The sequence below is a fragment of the Colletotrichum paranaense genome, assembly GCF_030867605.1.
Source record: "Colletotrichum paranaense strain IMI 384185 chromosome Unknown Scaffold_3.1, whole genome shotgun sequence".
Taxonomy (NCBI): Eukaryota; Fungi; Ascomycota; class Sordariomycetes; order Glomerellales; family Glomerellaceae; genus Colletotrichum; species Colletotrichum paranaense.
The window spans coordinates 2,766,071-2,786,391 of NW_026848961.1; the positions used below are offsets into that span (position 1 = coordinate 2,766,071).

A 20,321-nucleotide genomic window follows, 5' to 3' on the forward strand; every position below is an offset into this window, starting at 1 on the left:
AACTATCGACAAGCAACTGTTCAATCACAGCTAATGCCCCCAGACCCCGTGTTCCCTTTCCGGCAAACGTTAGTTCCGCACCGCCGCAAAACCCCGGCAGTGTCCGGCTTGAGAGTGCGACTTTTGTTACTTTTGTGGCGGTGCCAGTTCCAACATCTAAGCTGGCTGGATTTTGCGCCGGTAGAAATCTTCAGATCCTGAATGGGGGCGTTCTGCTCCGTTTTGGGCATGCCGCATACCTAAATACCGACTGGAGGGGTTAGGGGCATGAAAAGGAACATCTCGGCAAAAGACACTCCGTCTTCGGACCTAGAACATATGAGGTACAAAGTCAGCTCGATGCTAGTCCCTGAGCCTTAGATCAAATGGGGGCCATGCGCACCTGATCAGGAAGCATGTGGCATGATAAATATCCCTAGCTGGCATTCCCAACGGCTCGCCTGCAGCCAAAGCCCTCTAAACGAATGAAAATCGCCAAGTAATGACGTGGCTTGATTGCCTCGAATCAGTGCAGCCGTATCCTTGATGATGATGTGTTGGCAGCCCCGATGTCCCAGAAACGTAAAGACCAGAGCGCTGAAGCACTCGTCAATATGGAAATGCATCCCCATCATGACGATTAGTCGAGTTTCAGGATTTAAAAGTATTCACCGAAACACTCCCGTCAAGAAGGAGGATACGTGCAATCAAACAGGTTTTTATGAGCCCGACTTTGCGTTCCGTCGCTATCCCTCTCCAACCCAGTCGCCGTGCTAGCCGATGTCTTTTCCTTCGTTCTGCGACCCCCCAGTGCCTTGTTCACAAAGGCTTTTGTCCACTCCAGAAATGCATCATACCGTAAGCATGTACATTAGGGTCTCTCATGGCATTCCGACATTCGGCGAAGAGAACTTCCATCTCGATCTTACTCCATCCCAACATCTGAAAGTGGATTGCACCTACTACTGGGAAGAATTCTTCGCAGGCGGTACGGTAATACATGCCAATTAGTCGCATAATTCTGAGAAAAGGAGATTGTTAGTGCGTCACGAATCATTTGTTTGGACTTTCTGACGGCACCTACTTATCCCTGGGCCATGTGCCATACGGTAACTTCACTGTGTGATGTTGGATGTTGACGAATCCGGCCTGCTCCAAATACTGCCGTCCAAACACAGCGGCATGAGAATTTGTTCCAAACTTCGCGAATGCTTCTACGAGATGGTTCGTGAAGCGGACAAGGGGCCAGTCAGAAGGCATCGTGCCATCGTCACAGTGAACTTGGCCGTCAACATCCTGAAGTTCAACCCAGCCGCCGGGCTTCATGTGCCTACACGGTATAATTAATTCGAAGTACGGGAGAGGTGGAGATTTGAAGCCAAAGAACATACTCGAATGCATTCCGTAGCAGGCCAACGGGTGACTTGAGAACGGGCACCATATTTCGTAGGTGGACAAAGTCAAAATTTGTGCCGTTCAACCAAGTATCCTCAACATCATCTACTAAGAACTTGACATTCGGTGGTACCCAAACGGGCTGGATGGGGCTCAAGTCGAGGCCATGGATCTCCGCGCTTGGAAACAAATCGCCCACTATTTCCTCGGTTAGCTGTTCTAAATCCTTTCCGCGTGTTCTTGTTTCTCAGAGAGAGATTCGGATATTTTTACTCACTCTCAATTGCCCAGATACCAGTTCCCGTGCCGAGATCGATAATTTTCTGTGGGTTATCCCCGATAGGCGCAAAGTAAAGCTTCCCATCCGTGGCTTCCAGCATCATCGCATGCAACATGTCCTCGCGGTTCTGCTCCGTCTCGTCGTTGGGGATCGGGTACCGTCCGTGCCGGAACTTATGGTAACGCCGGCCGTGCTGAAAGCTATGCTCATAGACGCTAGAGTTCAGGGAGGTTGAGTCAGTCCTTTGACTCCTGTCGTCGGCTATTGACGATCCGTCAAAGACGCTGGGAGTAAATTCATCATCATCGTCGGTGCCGCCGGCCTCGAGGGGATGTTCGGCGGAGGGCCCGGCGAAGCTTTGTACAGGAGGGCCGGAAATGCTTGATTGGGCTGGAATTGGATCGGTTGATGTCGTCGTTGTATCGGAGACTGTCGTCGTCGTCGTCTGCTCCGTGCTTGAGCCGCCAGCCGTAGGTGCGGCAGATGCTGACGCTGCTGTCTCTTGTTACTACCATCCTTCTGATAAGACGCGATCCGACGCGACAATTGTGATATCATTTGTTGTTTCGAGGTTTCAACTTCTATAGGGCCATCCCCGAAATCGAAAAGTCAATTCAGCTCACCATCATCGTCGCGTCGCGAGCCCTCAGAAGGGCCCCTGCTAGGGCTTCCGGGATTGCTTGATGTGCCCATCGTAACAGCACGGCTAGGACCTTCTTGAGTGTATGCACTCAAGCTACCGCCGTACTCGGGCCTTTTGAGCTTAGTCCGCGTGAAATTCGAAGCCTCGCCAAGTTCTGTGAAACTGTTTGGAATGAGGGTGAGTGAGAGAATGACAATGTTTTGGTTGAGACTTTGCGTCGTAATCTCTAGCGGCCCTGGCTCCGAAGTTCAAGCTACCCTAGCCTGGATGACCCATGAATCGGACCACCCGTCAGTCAACCTAGTGAACGGGAAGTGAGTCAAGAGTGTGGAGGCGGGGTTGCTGAAAAAGTGCGTCCGGGTGCGCTCAGAGGTCTAGGCTTCTCATTCGTGCAGGGGATTAAGGTTTGGAGGATGGAATGCGTTTGTCTTACAGAGTACGGAGTACTCTTCCTCCTATCCTCTGTATGCTGGTCTCAAACGACCCGACGAGATCGTGAGACATCTGGACTGGCGTAGATAACAGGAGGAGGCTGGCCAAGAAGCAGGCGCGGCAGGTTTAGATAGCTCGCGAGGAAAATCATCCGGAAGGAGTCCATGGCTTATGAGCGACTGTCACGAAGGCCCCAGAAATTTGTCGGCCTGAGACACAACGCATACCGAACGCTCAGAGCATCTCGAAGAAGCTTATGAACGCTAGCAAGGGCAAGTGATGTCCTCCATGTTCCTGGCTTTCATTGACACCGATGAGGACATCGATCAAGGCTATACAATAGTGCGGACAAGCACCGTCGGGATAGGGACACGGGAAAGGTATATTCCTCTTCAGCGGTTTCTTCTGCGATTTCTTCTGGACGGCGACGGACCGCTACAGCGCTTGCGCTACGATCGTAATTGTGGCACCGTCCACCTGCCAGACTGAGATTGAGAGAGGGGAATCAAGTCATTCTTGCCGTCGCCTCTGCCATTGATGACTGCAGCATTACCCCGGAGCCTGTAGGAATTGCTCCCTTGAACACCAGTCACTGTTCGCCTGTGAGACGCGCCTTGTACGGAGTACCTTAGTGCTGGTGGGACAACTGGTGGCGTTTATTGGGTCTCGTTAGGGCAGTTCAAGCCGGTATCATCCATTCCCAGGTGCCCGGTTATCAGGTTGATGACTCGAGTCGAGTACTGTTCTAGCCCTGCTAGGCCACTTCTTCCCACGCGCTGGACGGCCAATCCTCCGTATCCCAGTTTACTGTCGATTCTTGACCGCTGATTTACAGGTTCACAGGTATGAACCTCAGCCTTGAGGAAACACGTCCGTTTTCGACTGAATCTCCATCGCTCGTCCCTGTCAATCGTATTCCATTACTGAGACTCTTGCGTCCCAGTTCCCTGCGGTCATCGAATGGTTGTTCCCCTCTATACATTCGTGTTTAGTGGACCAAACCGTCTCAGAATACAAGCAACGTCATTATCGGATTGATCGACTGCGTCCTAACTTCCGAATCCCCATGAGAGCCAAGGACCATTCATGTGCTTTATCTCCTCAAATACTCAAAACCATCGACCTGCATTGCATCCGAGGTGCGTATCCACCCACAATCTTTCGCTGTACCTATAGCTGGCAGGGCTGATATGTGATGAGTCGCACGGCGCCCAACTGCATCTCGCTCTACCGGGAAGTGGTAGCGGAGCTGATCGCAAAAAGCAACGGACGTTCAGGCCTCTATGCAGTCTCAGCCCACACTGACCCCGATCTCCAGCGGTCGGCAATGAGATTTCCGATCCGTCTGCGCTTATCATGCTATGTGACTCTCGGCATACGAATCCACCGATGTTTTAGTATTTAAGATTGAGAAAAAGGAACTTCATGACAAGTACATCCTTTGATCATGACTCTGACGGTCAAAGTCGATAGATATTAGTCGAAAATGACTTGTAGCTTGCCACGTTACTCAGACCTCGCAGCGTGCAGCGGGGAAGCATCAATTAGCTGCCGGCCGGCCTACTGCCTCAAAAGGAGCTTTCTCCGACCCTAATGCGTCCGTTGCATTCCCACCTCTGCACTAGGCTCGGATACCATTTTCGAACTCTCGTGTATTTGTTTTAATCACTTAACAAATTGACAGAAATACCTCAGCTCGCAGCCGGTTCAGGTGCCCACCTCGAGAGCACTTTAGTTCGATGTGGGAGCTCGATTGGCACGAACCCTGGATTCAGACCCCTAGCCACAAGGATTGCTCCAGGTTCGGTGGCTCTCCAAACTTGAGCATCAGTTCGGTCTTCGAAGCCAATCGAGATATTGAAGATCTATACAATGCTTCGAGTCAGGGCTGGTCGCCGACTTAAAGCTCTCTCATTTCACAGTGTTCTGTCGAAAGCGAATTGGTGATTTACTCGATTCCTACCTCATCCCTGATTATGTTCATTTGAGATTGTCATAAGGTAAGCAGTGGAAGGACCGATTTTGATGACACGTGATGTGCTGCCTCATCCAAGGCCTGTAAGACGGAGGAATAAAGGCCGCCTGAAATCCGGTGATGGCACAGTTGTGTATTGTCGAAATGAAGAAGTTGTCCACAAGTTTCAACAAGGGTGCCCTCCTAAATCTATCGAAAAAATTTTCTCCACCCAACAATTGAGCAGTGCAAACCAACTGAAGAATCGCTACTTGCTTCAAAAATCAAGTATCAACACCAACTACAGTCACGTATACAGGACCAAATGTAGAATTTTATTTAGATGAAATTTGCCAACCATCTTTCATATCGACAAGTCAAGTGTATTTACAGGTCCCAGTCCTAAACTTTCACAACCTGATGAATTATGTTGCCGTGCGACGCTAGATTTTTTTGACACCAGTACTTTTGTCAATATGTGTTACCTAGTCTAGATCCGTGCGAATAAACGACGTGAAAACATCCCTTAGCTCTGCGCGGAATCTAGCAGCTGTTTGGTAAGGTGCGTCACGCATAGTACAAGTTTTACTTTGAACCCACGGGGAAACACTATCGATCTTCTCCCGTGTTGCTGTAGAAGTCCCCCCGACAGTCGCCGATCTTATATTTCGGGGCTGGGGAGTCTTCTGGCGTCGTTGATGGAAGCGGGCTGGGCAATGCCGCATTGGTGAAAACGCCATCGCATGATTGGGCACAGCGGTCAGACTCTGGTCAGGAGGTCAATAAGTCCTGACCCTCAATCTCCCGAGCGGAAGTAATCGGGCCTCGCCCGACTTCATTGAAGATTTGTCCAAATCGAGCTTATTTTCTCACTCATATAAAATGCGGCGGTTCTTTGAGGCATAATCAAGATGTTCACTTAAGACCCTGCAGTATCTTGTGTTCTTGACCAATTATCACGACAGACTTCGCTATAATACAGTCTTCATTCTTTTACATCATGCCCTATTTCAAGCGCAACGAGAACATCTCCATCTATTACCTCGATGAGGGCCCGCAAGATGCACAAGCTGTGCTTCTCATTCCCGGCATTACCTGCGACCTCCACGATTGGAACTGGCAGGTACCCTTCCTTCTCACGCATGGCTTCCGCGTGATCACTCCGGATCCTAGGGGACAGGGACGTTCATCCGCTCCGGCACCTACTCCGGACATCAAATCATATCCTGGGCCGGACGCTGACCCCACCATCATTGACTACTATCCGCAGTCCGCTGCCTTGGACTTCATCGCCCTTCTGCAGCACCACGATGTCTCCTCTGTCATCGTCATTGCTCATTCTCTCGGCACGGCCGTGGCGTACCACTTCGCAACTGTGAGGCCGGATTTGACACGGGCAATGGTAATACTTGACCCGCTTCACTCGATCCCAAGTGAAACAGTGGACAAGTATCTCACCGATCCTCTGCAAACTTTGCAGAACCTTGCTATGCTCTTTGGCCCCGCTCTATATCCGCCTACGGTCCCTGCTTGGCACTTGACCTGGATAGGCAGACGTCGTTTGGCCGGAGATGTGAACGTCATCTTGGCTCAGTCATACGCATGCCAAGTTGATCCAGAAGCAATTGGGAGGCAAGAGGTCTCCGCGGCTCAACACGATGGCAAGATTAAGTGCCCACGGTTGACTATGGGAAACAGCGAATATTGGGTCACAACGGAAAGAAGCTATTTGTCTCCCAGTAGTGAGTTCGACGAGATACATCTCGTAGAGGGTATCGGTCATTGGTTTCACCAGCTCAAGAGTGAGGAGGTCAATGGGTATATCCAATGCTGGTTTGAAAAGATTGGGCTGATTCCAGTGAAGGGAGACAAAGAAAATGTTGAGGACTAGCATGGGCGGATTTGATATCCATTGTATTATTAAATGTCCGACAGAAACAACTCTACTTGACCAAGACAGCGCAACATCCCATCGACTGTTGAATGACGTCGATACATAAGTACCTATCGTTACTGAGAGGTAAAACTAACCCTATGTTGTTCCTCGATACTCCAAGATATTCCCGCCATTCCCTCCTAACGCACCCACCCGAATTACTTCGTTGTTAGAGAAAACTGGAAATCTATGTACCAACGTCATCCAGCCCAGCAGTTATGGAATATTCCCTTCTTTAATTACCTGCTACGCGTGGTCACCAATGGCGTATCTGTAAGCGTGTCGTATGTGATATTTCCCGTTTGTCTAAGTATTCTAGTATATATGCAAGATTCATCAAGAGCGGTTATGCCACTTTGTTTCAAGACATCTTCAACAAAAAGATCGTGAGAAGATCTACAGCACATATGCGAACATGCTATACTCAATGGCTGAAACGGAAATCCAATCGCTTATTGCCTTCGTCCTTTGTTGTTTCCAAGTATGCAAATCTCTGCTCTTCCGACATACCTTCCCAGATCCGGTCACGTCTCTTGTTCCGGTACACATAGTAAGCCTTCACCAATGGGTAAAGAACCAAGTTCATGCAAACAATACCGAGAAGAGACCTATTGCCGCGTTTGTACAGTGGCGCATCGTCTATTTGTAGAGTTAGTAAGTACTTCGACTTCGTGCATGTGCCATATCCAACTGAGAGGCTTACCAGATCGGTAAATGTTGGAAGAAATAATCCCGTCCGTCTGTACAAACATGTTGTAACAAGCAGCTGAGACGGTTCTTGACCGAACTGTGTTGGAGTTGCGACTGTTCCATCCGACCTAAATTGGAGTTAGCAATTGCACAGCGAGTGAAGCCGATAACAAATCAAATCATTGCGTTTTGTCAGCCGGTATTTGTTGAGCTTACTTGAATAGGGTGAGCTGAAATCCAGTTAGTTTCAAATATTTGACACAATAAATTTGAATGCACGTATGAAGTAAAGCAACTTACGATTCGGATACATCAGAAGCAACGTGATGACGGAGTAAAGAACCCATCTGTTGACCCCGGATGTGTCGACTACATTGAGGTAGATCAAAAATGGGAGTGCCCACACCTGACCAGACATCGAGACAAAGGTGAGTTCGCCGATGACTTCGCCCAGGTATGTGATTGCTAGCATTGTGACCACTATCGCACGTGTTAGTCTCCCAGATGCAGTGGTTTTGAAGATATGTAATATGTCCTTACTGTGACCAACGGTCCACGGAATGGCGAGGAGATTCGCTTGAAAGGTGTCGAAGCCGAGGTTCTTTAACGTCAGGGTAAGGTACTGTGACGGGGGTGTCATGGGAATCTGGAAAGTGAGGCCCAGGATGTACAAGGGCCAGAGATCGTAATCTTTGAGGCTGTCCCAGAGCAACCTTGGCGTGATTGGCTCGCGGTTGTGCATGCTGCTCTTGCTTGGGTCTTCGCGCAGAACTCTGTTGACAAGGATAACTTCCTCTCTGTGTCTTTTGTTAGTTCGTTCTCTGAAAGCACAATGTGCCAGAAAACACTAGTCAAACTCACCTTTCAGAGAACCAACCCTTCTTCCCGCGAAACCAACTTGCAGTCTGACAAGGGCCAGGTGGCATCAAAAGGAAGCCGAAGATACCAATGACCAATGTCAACAGCCCTTCAATGAGGAATAACCATCTCCATCCAGAATGCCCTTGAACGCCACGCATGTGGAGCAATCCATATGCAAAGATCGCAGAAAGAATATCCGCGATACTCATGGCGGTCCAAAAGAAGCCAAGTCTCAGCGATAGCTCGTGATGCTTGTAGAAGTACGACAAATAGAGGATGATCTAGTCATTGGATGTTAGTTGGGAAGACTTCATGGGAAGTCAGTTGGAACAGGTAGAGACAGCTTACATCGGGGATGAATCCCCCCTGAAGCAGACCCAGCAATGCACGGCAGGCAAGGAATGAGTCTCTTCCGTTGAGCCAGAACTGACAACTGGCTACGATACTCCAAAGGATCATCTGTGCAGGGATCCAGCGATCGGGGCCAACCCATTTGGAAACAAGCTGAGATGGCAACTCTGCGCAAAGAAACGCAAGCTTGAAAACGGTGTTTCCGAGGTTAAAGTCTGTGAGCTTCGTCAGTGATTATCCATTTGCGACACCAATACTTGTAGTTTACGACGTACCATTGGTGCTCATCTTCAGATCACCCAGCATATTGTCCGTGTTTGCTATGATAGCCACGTGTTAGACCTGCAATTGCGGATGTTGGGATGAATCGAGCGCACCTTGGCTGATATTTGCTCGATCCAGTTCAAGCGCCATGAACATGATACATGCCCATATCATAATACGTATATCGATCTTTCGAACTTTTCTCGGAGTTAATAAAGCACAAGCGCACCGCAAGTAAGGTAGTTAGGAGAAAGGATAACTTTACTCACCCAAAGCATACTCCTCGGCCCATGTCCATCGAGCAAGAGGGTCAAAGCGATGGTAGTTCTCCCTGTACGATATTGAATGGATTAGAAACGATCCGGTTCTGCGATATGTATTTTGGGCATTCTCAAGACTTACCAGTCTTCTCGTGGATGATATTTTTCGGCTGAATCTGGGTCGTCAAAAACACTCGGCTTTATGGTAGAGTTAGCGGTTTCTCAAAACGTGCATCTAAGCCCAGGGTTCTGCATACCTGAGTAGCGACGGCGAAAGGGTCGAAATCTTTGTTTCGCTGGAACCAAAACCGTTTCTCCTCAATGGGAGCCCCGAGAGCCGGGATGCCTTCAAGAGATACGGCAGATTGGTCTGCCTCCCCCTTTTGGAAGGCGTTCTTTGCCAGAACGGTCGCCATGATTACTGACGATGATGTCGTCCTTCCGACTTGGTGTTGAGGCTGAGTGATGAGTGCCGGATATGATGTCTCCTCGGAGCTTCACCTCAATGCTATATAAAGCACTGTAACGAAGAAAAGACGGGTCGGCGGATCTCGTCAGAGATTTCGGGATCGTGGGTCTCATCCGCCACCGGGACTTCACGTTTATGCTAGACTAGGTATGCTGCGATGGCGAATGCGATCCACAGTATCACGTTGTTGCAAGGGAGACAGGCGCAGGCGTCTTCTGCGGCTGTAGGGGTCTGGATCTCGGGTCCATCTTATCCATATGGCAATGCCCAAATACTTCCCAAGGGACTCGCGAGAGAAATTATCCTTGTTCTCGGGTTTCTAAAGGGTGTGTGGCTTGTTGGGGGGGGGAATAGACTTCCATATACAGGAGAGCAGCTAATGAAGTAAGCCATGCCCGAACGGACGATCGGGAATGTCTCGACATCAACGTGGTTGACCTACAACTACCAGTATTCAACGGGACGAAAAGTAAGCCCACTATTTTTGGCGAGTGAGTCTCAAATCTGCTATCATTTCCATAGATATTGCCGTAGAAGTAACGGTGGAAATGCCTGTCTACATCAGCTCCTTTCACCTCTCTGTTGTCCTCACCCTTGGGCAAACTCCATGTATGTACTCCCACTCGCAGGGAATCCTACAGGTTTCTACAAATATCTAAAAGCGTATCACCCAGCGCGGGCGTCGGACGACAGGTTACCCTTTCAGTCTGAGCTCGCCTGCATCCTTGTCTGAGATGGGGTGGAGTGGGGGCATCCATCCGAGGTCGCTGTGCAGAGTATCAACTCTCTCGGTCTGGATTCTTCAGTGAGCTGAAGAACAAGAACCTATGAACAAAAGCAAGCGCCGCTATCGCAAATGTTACGCCTGTTTAATGATTATTCAGAGGTCCCTTCGAGTCTGGGTTGGGCTGCGTTCTGCGAGCTCGCCATTAGCCAGGGATCTGACGCAAGACACCACTCCAGACTCTTATCAATGCAGTTAGGTTCAGACTCAACTGCGCAAAATAACATCCAAAACCACATCAAATACTATCATCTATCCATTAATCATTCTGATGGAATATCTGCTAATTCTTGTGAATATGAATATCGTCACTTATTGGAGTGCGGGCTGACAAAGCACCTACGCGGGCTTGCATCAGCTTGCCCCCACGGAAACCACCAGCCACCAGCAGTTCAAACTAATGCATATGCTAGGTATTCTGAAGTAGAAAGCTCTCCTTCTAATCGAGGAGCTGAAGGTTGTTCATGAAAGGGTTGTTCAAGAGGTGAAATAGGCGAGCAATCATTGGCCAATCAGGTGGGACGAAACATTGATCACATCATTCTTGCCGGATCCACGCCATTGTGTAAAGGGGGTGATCAATCACGAAATGGGTTCGCTGTCTTTCACCATCCCAAAGCGCCTCTTAACCTACGACCTGTACATAGAATGCGGGAAATACCCGAGCGATTGACTCTCACCGGATGTCGCTTTATCGGGAGTTCAAAGTCGTAACCGCCGACAGGATGTCGCGATAGCTTGCACCTCACTACTCCGCATCATGAGCGAGCCGGCCGACTTATAAAATGGCATTATTTACGCCGGTTGGGAGAAGAAGAAAAAGCAAATTAAGAGACAAAACGATCGATCGCATATACCATCTGGATTCAAAATCTGAAGCATTCCGTCAGCTGAAATCATGGCTCCTACAGCTATTGACACCGAGGTACCTCTTCATACCAGCACCAAGACCTCACTTCCGACCCCACTGAAGTCATCGAACTCATTGGAACAATATGAATCCTTTGATGTAACCCCGAACATTGGTCGCGAGTTCCCAAAGGCAAACCTGGTTGACTGGCTCAATGCCCCCAACGCCGACGAGTTGATTAGAGATCTTGCCATCACAAGTAAGTCGCTGCAGCCAGGAATGAGTGTGAAGCAGCGAATGTAACTGACTGTGTGGTCCAGTCTCGCAACGTGGTGTCGTCTTCTTTCGTGCTCAGGACAACCTGACCAATGATCTGCAAAAGCAACTAATCCTCCGATTGGGAGAGCTTACCGGCCGACCATCCGACTCCGGGCTCCACATTCACCCGGTCCTTAACTCGGAGCGGGAACTGGGGGGGGCTGACCCGGAGATCAGCACTATCAGCTCTGTGCAGCACAAGAAGATCTACCGCAAGCCTCTGGAAGGTGAAGAGCTTAGCCCAAAGAAGCAGTCGACTGCACAATGGCACAGTGACATTGCGTTTGAACCTGTCCCGGCCGACTACTCATCTTTGCGCCTCGTTGAGCTCCCCAAGACTGGCGGCGGTAAGTAGAGCACGCATGATAGGTCTCGAAGTCACCGAATTGAAGCTAAAACAGCATAGATACTCTTTGGGCATCCGGATATGAGATTTATGACCGCCTCAGCACTCCATACCAGAAGTTCTTGGAGAGTCTCACGGTCACTTTCGAACAGCCCGGCTTTGCAGCCGCTGCCGAGCGTGGCGGCTTCAAGCTTTATGATAAGCCACGCGGCAACCCGAAGAACATTGGCAGTATTCTCAAAGCTGTCCATCCCGTTGTACGAACGAACCCTGTCTCGGGTTGGAAGAGTGTCTTCCCTGTTGGCGGCCACGTGAAGCACATCAACGGCGTGACGGCGGAGGAGAGCAAGCACCTGTTGGATTGGTTCCTGGATATCTTGCAGAAGAACCATGATATACAAGTCCGTCTCAAGTGGCAAAATGCTAATGACATCGGTAAGTTGCTTAATCTGTGACTATGGATGGATGTGCAAGTAACTAAAGAGAATTGCAGCCATTTGGGACAACAGAAGCACATTCCACACAGCAACCTTCGATTATGATGAACAAGGAGAAAGATTTGGAAACCGGGCGGTCGGAATTGGTGAAGCGCCTTACCAGGACCCCAACAGTAAGGGACGTCGTGAGGCATTGGGACTCTCCTATGTGACCGGACCTTGAACATGAGCTACAAGACTGTCAAGTACTTATGATATCTTGGACCTGAATATGATGATTAAAGCACACATTGGTGAAGCTAGTTGTCCAAGACATCGTTGGATAGACAGGGTGGAATGCACAGTCCTGCGACTCCTCAAGAATACTCCTACTACAATTCTCCGGGGGGTCCTAGAAAAAGGTCTAGTCTGTAAGCCTTCAAAGCGTTCCCTCATACGCGTGTGCTCGTGACTCAGCGGTTAACGTTAGTCTGCGTGAGTTAGCCAACGAATCCTTACGACAGGTTCGGCAGAAGCACCGACCTTGACTGCCGATGAGACGAGCTACTTGCATCAATCTCATGTATTATGCATGAAAAGCTGACGTCACTCGTCTTCAACTTGTCGCATTAGCGCATACGATTAGATCCTGAATGTCCGGCATAGCAGAGCGCAGGTCTTTTTAATTTTATTCGCGGGAAGTAGTCCTACAAATTCGTTCTTAGATGTAGAATTTGCATGCCCTGAAGGTGGAATTGCATACTAATCTTATACAGCAAGTATACCTAGCGGCATCGCCCCATAGGCTTCATAGTACCCGGTCCAAGTCTCTCTAAAGCTGCTTCTCGTTCTCCTTGCCCTTTGCCTCCTTCGGTGTGCTGATACCAATACCCAGGACAATCAGGATCCGAACCAAGACCATCGGCGCCGTCGTGAAGAAAGCAACGTAGTCCTCGACAGTCCACGTGGATCTGTCCAGCCAAATCTCCCAGCCCCCGACGGCTTGCGCAGTACCGTGGCAGAAAGCAGCGTCGCTCAGAAGCATACCCGCACAGAGAACGCGCCAGAGAGCGAGGTCGTCGAATACCCGCATGACTACGCCCTCGGTGAACGCGAAATGTAGCCAGCCGCCGCCAAGCTGCGTGTAGATGAATTGCGTGTTGGGTTCGTATGCGAAGGCGTTACGCGTCATTCCGGCGAGGTATTGATTCGGTGTGTGAAGAACCATGACGGCGCCGAGCAGCGCGAAGACTGGCTCGAGGGTCATAATGATGAGTCGGTAGATGCCTGGGACTACGGCGGACCCCTTGATTGTGATCCGTTGAGAGGCCATGGTGTTCCAGTCGTCAGATGCAGTCCGCGAGAAGAGAGTCCCGTGATTCTTCAATGGATGGGGTGATAGTATTTTCGCGTCTGAGAATTTCGCGTCGCAATGGCAATTTGATGTGTCGTGCAGGGCAGTGCAGGGCAGCAAATGCAAGTTTGGGGTGAGAATTGACCGAAAATGCGATGAAAGACGCAGCTTGAGCACTACTAGATTGCATCAAAGAAATACGTGCCGGTCACTAGCTTTATCAACTACTGATTGTCGAAGCTTATCCCAGCTCAATGAAACACGTACTCGGATGCGCCGGCTGCGGGGTGACTAGATTCCGAGACGAGCAGTGCCATTGACCCTAGCTTGTACGAAGCTGCTGAAGGGCACGCACGGCCAATGTTCAGTGAACTATGGAGTACATAGTGCAATTTGAGCATGAGTGCAGAGGCCAACAGTTGGTTGCTTGCTACGGCTAGGAATGCTTGATGATCCTGACTTCTTACTTGTGTTTCGTGATACAAGGTGGGACGCGGTCTTCTGCTGCGAGAGGGGCAAGGCCTGACCGATTGTATCATCCCGAAGTGAGACGGCTTGCTTACGGCAGAAGCCTTACAATAGTGAACATGTAACGGGTCGGAAGTTCCTCCGACTTCTTTGAACTAAATTGTGTCCATGGCCTGTGCGGTTTAAAGTTTGAATTCGCTTGGGATTTCAAATCTCGAAGATGAGCGAACAACTAGCCAGTTGAGTAACCGTACGGTGTCTCTCTCATCATACTTGTGCACCTACAAGCTCATCATCTCTTTCAGTTTATGGCAGAGTCAAAATGGAGCAACGCTGGCCTTTTTGATTTATCAAAAAGTCAAACATCACCAGAGAGGCTATGGAGGCAACAGGCTGTGTCTCAGTTGCATGTGGATCCATCATGAAAGTTTCGGCTCCCACTTGAACCATTTCTACCGAAATGATCTGGCTGAAAGCGAGAATTATGATGGCTGGTTGCGCAAGGCCTGTGCGAACCAGTTGTCTCTACGTATTATTATTGGAAAAGAAAAATGGAGGGGGAAAACTTGGAAAGTGCTGGAGAGCCCACGACACTCAATTATTTCGAGTAAGAGAACTGCTGGAACCTTCCGCTCGCTATCCTTTATGCATAACGTGAGAATCAATCGTGCTCTGACCACAACAAAGGGGCTCATCGATCCACAGTCTGATTCAGGTCTGGGACTTCAACACCGACTGACTGGCCTGAGACTTGGTGTGGGTAAGGGGTGTCAGACCATCAAGAGCTTGATGCGCATGGCTTGTGCATGCACAGAGAGACAATGATATGGCTTGAGTATTTGTGAGGAGGGAGGCGTCGGGCATTCCCTATAAAATTAGCACTCTACACATATGGAAATCCTGTGCAGTCTTTCGTAGATAGCTGGTGAATGAATTGCAGCTTATGATATTGATAGTAAGCTGACGATCCTTGGTCGCGACTATCGTCTAGACTAGAAGCATCTCTCATACTACTGGCGATGATTCAGGGTATTAGCCACCGTACTGGATGACCGTATTGACGCTCTATTTCTTGTCGGTTTTGTCAATTTCCCCAATGCTTTCATTTCTTTCAGGATGGAATTCCACTTGTCCAGATTCCAAAGTTGTCTCTCCATCCTGAGATCCTCGTTTCTGTTCTCGGAAGACTAGAAGGCGGATACCAACCACTGCAATGATTGCGGCGATTATGAAACCAAACGTTGCAGGAAACCCGTATCCTGAACGCCAAAAAGTCATTAGTAGTCGTTCGTGCATAGAGCTCAAGGATGGCCAATCAAGAACGTGCTCCTGCAAGTTGTAACTGATACTTGATGCTCGCGACTGTTGATAGAGACAAAGTAAACGTCTTCGAGAACTCACTAAAGGTTGGAGCCATGGTTTGCGGGAAAATGACAAGGGGAAGCCATGCGTCGACGGCATATTGCATTCCATTCATACTACTGATGACCAAAGCGCGCTCCTCATTGTCGCCGGCACATATTTCATTCGCCCAAGTGTAGCTGAAAAATGGCTTGTCAGCCAGGAATCGGTCTGAGATGTAATATTGCATGATGGCCAGGGCAAAGACTTACAAAACCGCCGTCATGAGATGCACACTGCTCGTCAGGAAAGCAAACAACTTCAGCTGCACGCTTGGCGGCCAAAAAGCCAAGATGCCGTTTGGGATCAAGGCCAGCACCTACGAGGATGTCAGACTCAATCATGCTGCAGGGAAGTTCTTGATCTTTGGGATCGTGGCGTACCAATGGGCAGATGATCAATGCAAAGCGGCTTCCCGTGTAGTCCGACAGGAACCCCCAGAGAATGATACAGAAAGCACTGATGAGCTTTGAGCCGGTTGGGATGACATTCCTGTCTACAACCGAAAATTTCTCTGCCTTGAGCCAGATGGCGAAATATCCACCCGATTGGCAAGATTCACCGTAGAGCTGATGGTAAGTTAGGTCTCTGTAATACATATGATGCCGCGTTTGAATAGGAGTGGCTTCTTACGACGTAGCCCAAGACAAAAGCGTACCACCTCCACTTCAAAAGGACTCTTTTGAAAGTAGCCAAGGTGACTCCTGCAGGTGCCGCTTTACCAGCCTTCGTGACTCGATCAATGGCTAGCTCGCATTCTTTGGCGGTCAGAAACTTCGACTTGGTCGTGTACGGTGTGTCCGGTAAGACGAATAGGGTCGCAACGCCGACGGGAATCGTCATGCACTGCCACATAAGATTAGCAACTTTGTCTGATTCTTGTCCAATGCCGACTTGAAGAGGCAACTTGAAGTAATCTCACCCCGCAGACGATGTACAACCATCGCCACCCTGCATGGCCATGAGCACCGTCGAGGCTCTTGTAAACTGCTGCTTGCAGGTATCCACCAAAAGCCGATCCCAGAGGAGCGGTCATATGAAATATGGCGACTCTCTTTGCAAGCTCAGTCTTGGTGTACCAACTTCCAAGTACATAAAGTAAGACAGGAAAGAAAGAGCTTTCAAAGAATCCGACAAGGAAGCGAAATGCGTAGAGCTGGCCAACGTTCTGCGTCCCTGCCTGGGCAAATGTAAAGATACCCTGAAGAACGATAGTGTCAGCATGCATGCGTGCTTGAGATCTCTCGAGAGGGGCAAGACATACCCATCCGACTTCCATTGCGGCCAACCAGATGCTCGGCCTAATCTTCTGAACAATCAAAGTACTTGGAATTTGCATCACAGCATAGGCGCAGGTGTAAACCATTTGAGCATACGTATACTCATTGGCAAACATCTTGAGGTCCTCCTGCATTCCTGAGACGTAGGCGTTTGCGAGGTTTCCCTGGTCGAGATACTTCATGAAGAAGCCTAAGCATCCTATGGTCAAGATTGACCAATCCAACTTGCGAAGCAATACACGCTCCTCATGACTCTTCAGGTGCGTATCCGTGTCCCAGATGAAAGAGCGAAATGACCGCGAGGGCGCATTTGAAGGCTGAGGCAATGATTCTGCCATCGTGGACGTTCGGAAATAACGCCTTGAGTAAAGTCAAAGTTGAAGGTTGCAGATCAAAATCAACAGCCGCAGAACTCAGCAGGACGCAACTGCCTTTAGTATGTGCTCCTCACCCTCCACTGATGTGCCAACTGAATGATATCTCTGCACGTAAATACGCAGACATGCACTGATAGCACGGAATGGCCACTAATAATGATCAACACGGACATGCAAGCCAAAAGTAGAAAAGTCCAAGTGCCGCGGCTCGGGCGACAGATTGATGCTCCCGTCTCATTGAGAACATCTTGCAGAGCAAACCGACGTCGTACTGGAGCCATCGGGGTCATTCCGACGAGTTTGGCCAATAGTAGTTGAGATGGGATCGCGGGGGATGATAAGGCGACAGAGGCAGGGGGCAATGACGAGCTCAGCCAACCACCCGGACGCTTTCCGGGGAATAAGAATCTCGGAGGGTTTCTACCGCCGGAATTAAAACAGAGAAGCATAAATATGCTGGGCTGATTGAGTGGTTCTTCACGCGGTCTTCTATTCCTGCACGTCAGGAAGACTTCATGGTTATGTTGAGGCCGGGCGGAGGACATCGCTGAATCTGAAAGTTCAATCTACCAACGAAGATGGCCAAGAGACATTTGTGCTCGACTACGTTGATTCTTCGCCGGTTTGGAAATAATTCCTGACTTCATCCTCAAATGGCATAGGTTAGTGAATGTCTATTGCACGGTGAAGAGAACAACAGAAATTTAATAGAAACCTACTGGGGACTCTGTTCGTTGCGAAAGCTATGGCTACCTATTGAGGGTGAACAATGGTTTACCTAACCTCCCATCATCGGTGGAGTAGGTAGATCTCCTCTTTTTAGACACCAAGTGGGTGGTCGAGGAACCACCAATGGACCAGGGTCTTTTAGCTACTTAGAAGTTAGAGTATCGAGATGTTGGACCAGAAATTTTCAAGTGTCTCACCACGCGTCTGAACGTCGGAAATGGCGACTTGGTGTTTAGAATACCTAGTTGCTCACCACGAGGCATAAGGCGTTTCAATCACTCTGTATAGGTAAACGTTGTTTGAACCACTCAATCAAGCCTTTTTGGACGTTATCATGTTGACATTAATATTATGTAGCTATACTACTTGCTATTTGGCTCGCTTAGTAAACGTTGTGCTCGCCGTGGGAGCAGCTCTTAGCATGCTCAGCCTGCTCAGAAGCCAATGCCCACTTCTGGAACTCGCGGCGAATGGCATCACGGCTGCGACGAGCAGGAGTGGTGGTAGCACGGCGAGGCAGACCAGCGGGGAGTTCGTTGGCGAAGTCAGCGGCCACACGGGCAGCGGCCTTGGCGTTGATGGTGAGAGCGTCCCAGTTAATATTGTCGAGGGTATCGCAGGCCAAGTGGTAGCATGGGTCGGTGGGGGCGCCGGCACCGGTGAAGATTCCGGAAGAGGGGATACCGAGCTGGAGGAAGCCGACGTAATCAGAGCTGGAGCCGAAGCCACCGAAGGCAGCGGGCTTGCCCTGGGCCGCGATGTAGTCGTGAATAGGCTGGGCGCCGAACTTGTCACCCTCGTTGTCTCCGAGGTAGACGTTGTAGACGGGGTTGATGGAACCGATCATATCGTAGTTCCAGTAGAAGCGGATAGCATCGGCCTCGGCCTCAGAAAGCTGGGCAGTGTAGTAGAGAGATCCGACGAGACCGGACTCCTCGGCACCCCACCAGATGAAGCGAACCTTGTTCTTGAAGCCGCTGTACTTCTTGAAGGATCCAGCAATCTCGAGAAGAGCAGTGGTACCGCTGCCGTCATCGTTGACACCGGGTCCGGCCTGAACAGAGTCCAGGTGAGCACCAAGAACAATCACGTTGTTAGGGTCACCCTCCTTGGTCTCTGAGATGATGTTCCAGGTCTCGCGCTCATCCCAAATGGCATCGACGAGAAGATTGACCTCGAGAGTCTCGCCAGCAGCCAAACGCGCCTTCCACGCAGTAGCATCCTCAAGGGGAATGAGACCCACGGGCACCAGCAGACCCAGGTTCTCAGCGCTGAGGGTAGCAGAGCCAATGTCCTTGCCCGGGGTCTGGTTGTACAGAATAACACCGACAGCACCGGCAGCCTTAGCGAGCTTGAGCTTATCAGCAATGGCGCAAACACCGCGCTTCACAAGAGCAAGCTTGCCAGTGGCATCAATGCCAGCCCACTGGTCAGCGAAGCAGCCAGAGCCTATGTGTGGTTTAATCAGTTATTGTCGCAATGACTCAGTTGATAGATTCCTCCTACCTCTGGTGTCATCGACGGGAGTGTCAATGAGAGGGGCCGTGTCGCCGCCGGGGAGAGTTGTCGGGTGGTTGTATTGAAGAGCGACGACGTAGACATCTTCACCGTCCGGGCCGGTTACACTGATCTCACGCGTTTGGGAGAAGGTGTGGTTGAAGTATTGGACCTTGGTGTCGAGCTGCTTGTAGAAGCGGCCCTGTACACGTTCGAGGATGTAGTCAGAGGAGGCCTTGTAACCAGGCAGACCGAAGGCTCGGTTGCCGCCGTTATCGCGGGCAATCTTATTCAAGTTCCAGAGGTTCCGCTCGAGCCTGGCGATATCACGTTAGACGTCTGCATAGACTCCAATTGAGGTACGGAAAACTCACTCCTCGGTCTTGATGTCAGCCTCTGCCTTATCTGCTGTGAGGGGATCGGTTGCGAGAGATCGTAGCGCAAACAGCGCAGCGGCGAGGGCGGTGGCGGTCTTCATCGCGTATGGAAGCTATTCTCAACGGCTAATTGAGGCACGAGATGATTGTCAATGACTTCTGGAGAATCTTAACGAATGGACTAATCAACAGAGAAGACAAGCCATTTACGCCAGCGGCATGGCGGGGACATTTATATGCTCCGTGTCTACGCCTCCTCGGCGCGCCAAGAGCGTGGATACGGCGAAAACAATATTGCGCGATAAGACGACATGCAGTGACACAGCATCGCGGGCAGCGGGGGAGTTTGCGAGCTCGGTTCGTGCTGGCGCATAGCAGTAGACCTACGCAGGGGGGAGACGTTTGCCGTGTTTACGGTTGGCTCGCCGCAGGAACCTAGGCGTGGTAGGGTTGGATAGCTTCGCAACGTCGTAAAGATGCTTAAAGTGGCGGGACAAAATTCGGCTTGGATGAATTGCGTCCAAGGGTCTGGTAGGCCTGCTTCTTGGCCGGCACCTTTACTGAGGCATCGATGCGTCGCGGGCGATGCTACCTCTGGCAGGTGAACGAT

At 50.1% G+C, this 20,321-nt stretch overlaps 7 protein-coding genes across 7 annotated transcripts; 2 read left to right on the plus strand and 5 right to left on the minus strand.

The window, feature by feature from the left end:
* Nucleotides 1-798: 798 nt before the first annotated feature.
* CPAR01_04503 (methyltransferase) lies at nt 799-2,347 on the minus strand (the record flags this gene model as incomplete). The annotated part of the gene is made up of 5 exons (XM_060488783.1): nt 799-1,000; nt 1,064-1,309; nt 1,371-1,572; nt 1,652-2,149; nt 2,278-2,347. The coding sequence occupies 5 exons, from the start codon at nt 2,345-2,347 to the stop codon at nt 799-801; spliced, it is 1,218 nt and encodes a 405-aa protein (XP_060352989.1).
* Nucleotides 2,348-5,683: 3,336 nt separating this feature from the next.
* CPAR01_04504 (uncharacterized protein) lies at nt 5,684-6,574 on the plus strand (the record flags this gene model as incomplete). The annotated part of the gene is made up of 1 exon (XM_060488784.1): nt 5,684-6,574. One exon carries the CDS (start codon nt 5,684-5,686, stop codon nt 6,572-6,574), a length of 891 nt encoding a protein of 296 aa, XP_060352990.1.
* A 469-nt stretch (nt 6,575-7,043) lies between these two features.
* Nucleotides 7,044-9,461, minus strand: CPAR01_04505 (phthalate transporter; the record flags this gene model as incomplete). Its single annotated transcript, XM_060488785.1, has 12 exons — nt 7,044-7,258; nt 7,323-7,437; nt 7,526-7,539; nt 7,610-7,789; nt 7,850-8,106; nt 8,171-8,451; nt 8,519-8,736; nt 8,797-8,841; nt 8,899-8,982; nt 9,055-9,116; nt 9,188-9,243; nt 9,303-9,461. The coding sequence occupies 12 exons, from the start codon at nt 9,459-9,461 to the stop codon at nt 7,044-7,046; spliced, it is 1,686 nt and encodes a 561-aa protein (XP_060352991.1).
* A 1,735-nt stretch (nt 9,462-11,196) lies between these two features.
* Nucleotides 11,197-12,472, plus strand: CPAR01_04506 (TfdA family Taurine catabolism dioxygenase TauD; the record flags this gene model as incomplete). Its single annotated transcript, XM_060488786.1, has 4 exons — nt 11,197-11,407; nt 11,469-11,813; nt 11,873-12,247; nt 12,306-12,472. 4 exons carry the CDS (start codon nt 11,197-11,199, stop codon nt 12,470-12,472), a joined length of 1,098 nt encoding a protein of 365 aa, XP_060352992.1.
* A 588-nt stretch (nt 12,473-13,060) lies between these two features.
* On the minus strand, nt 13,061-13,561 carry CPAR01_04507 (uncharacterized protein; the record flags this gene model as incomplete). The annotated part of the gene is made up of 1 exon (XM_060488787.1): nt 13,061-13,561. One exon carries the CDS (start codon nt 13,559-13,561, stop codon nt 13,061-13,063), a length of 501 nt encoding a protein of 166 aa, XP_060352993.1.
* Nucleotides 13,562-15,115: 1,554 nt separating this feature from the next.
* Nucleotides 15,116-17,069, minus strand: CPAR01_04508 (pantothenate transporter liz1; the record flags this gene model as incomplete). The annotated part of the gene is made up of 5 exons (XM_060488788.1): nt 15,116-15,309; nt 15,452-15,602; nt 15,664-16,020; nt 16,085-16,297; nt 16,374-17,069. The coding sequence occupies 5 exons, from the start codon at nt 17,067-17,069 to the stop codon at nt 15,116-15,118; spliced, it is 1,611 nt and encodes a 536-aa protein (XP_060352994.1).
* Nucleotides 17,070-18,219: 1,150 nt separating this feature from the next.
* On the minus strand, nt 18,220-19,812 carry CPAR01_04509 (peptidase family M28; the record flags this gene model as incomplete). The annotated part of the gene is made up of 3 exons (XM_060488789.1): nt 18,220-19,286; nt 19,344-19,651; nt 19,709-19,812. The coding sequence occupies 3 exons, from the start codon at nt 19,810-19,812 to the stop codon at nt 18,220-18,222; spliced, it is 1,479 nt and encodes a 492-aa protein (XP_060352995.1).
* Nucleotides 19,813-20,321: the final 509 nt, after the last annotated feature.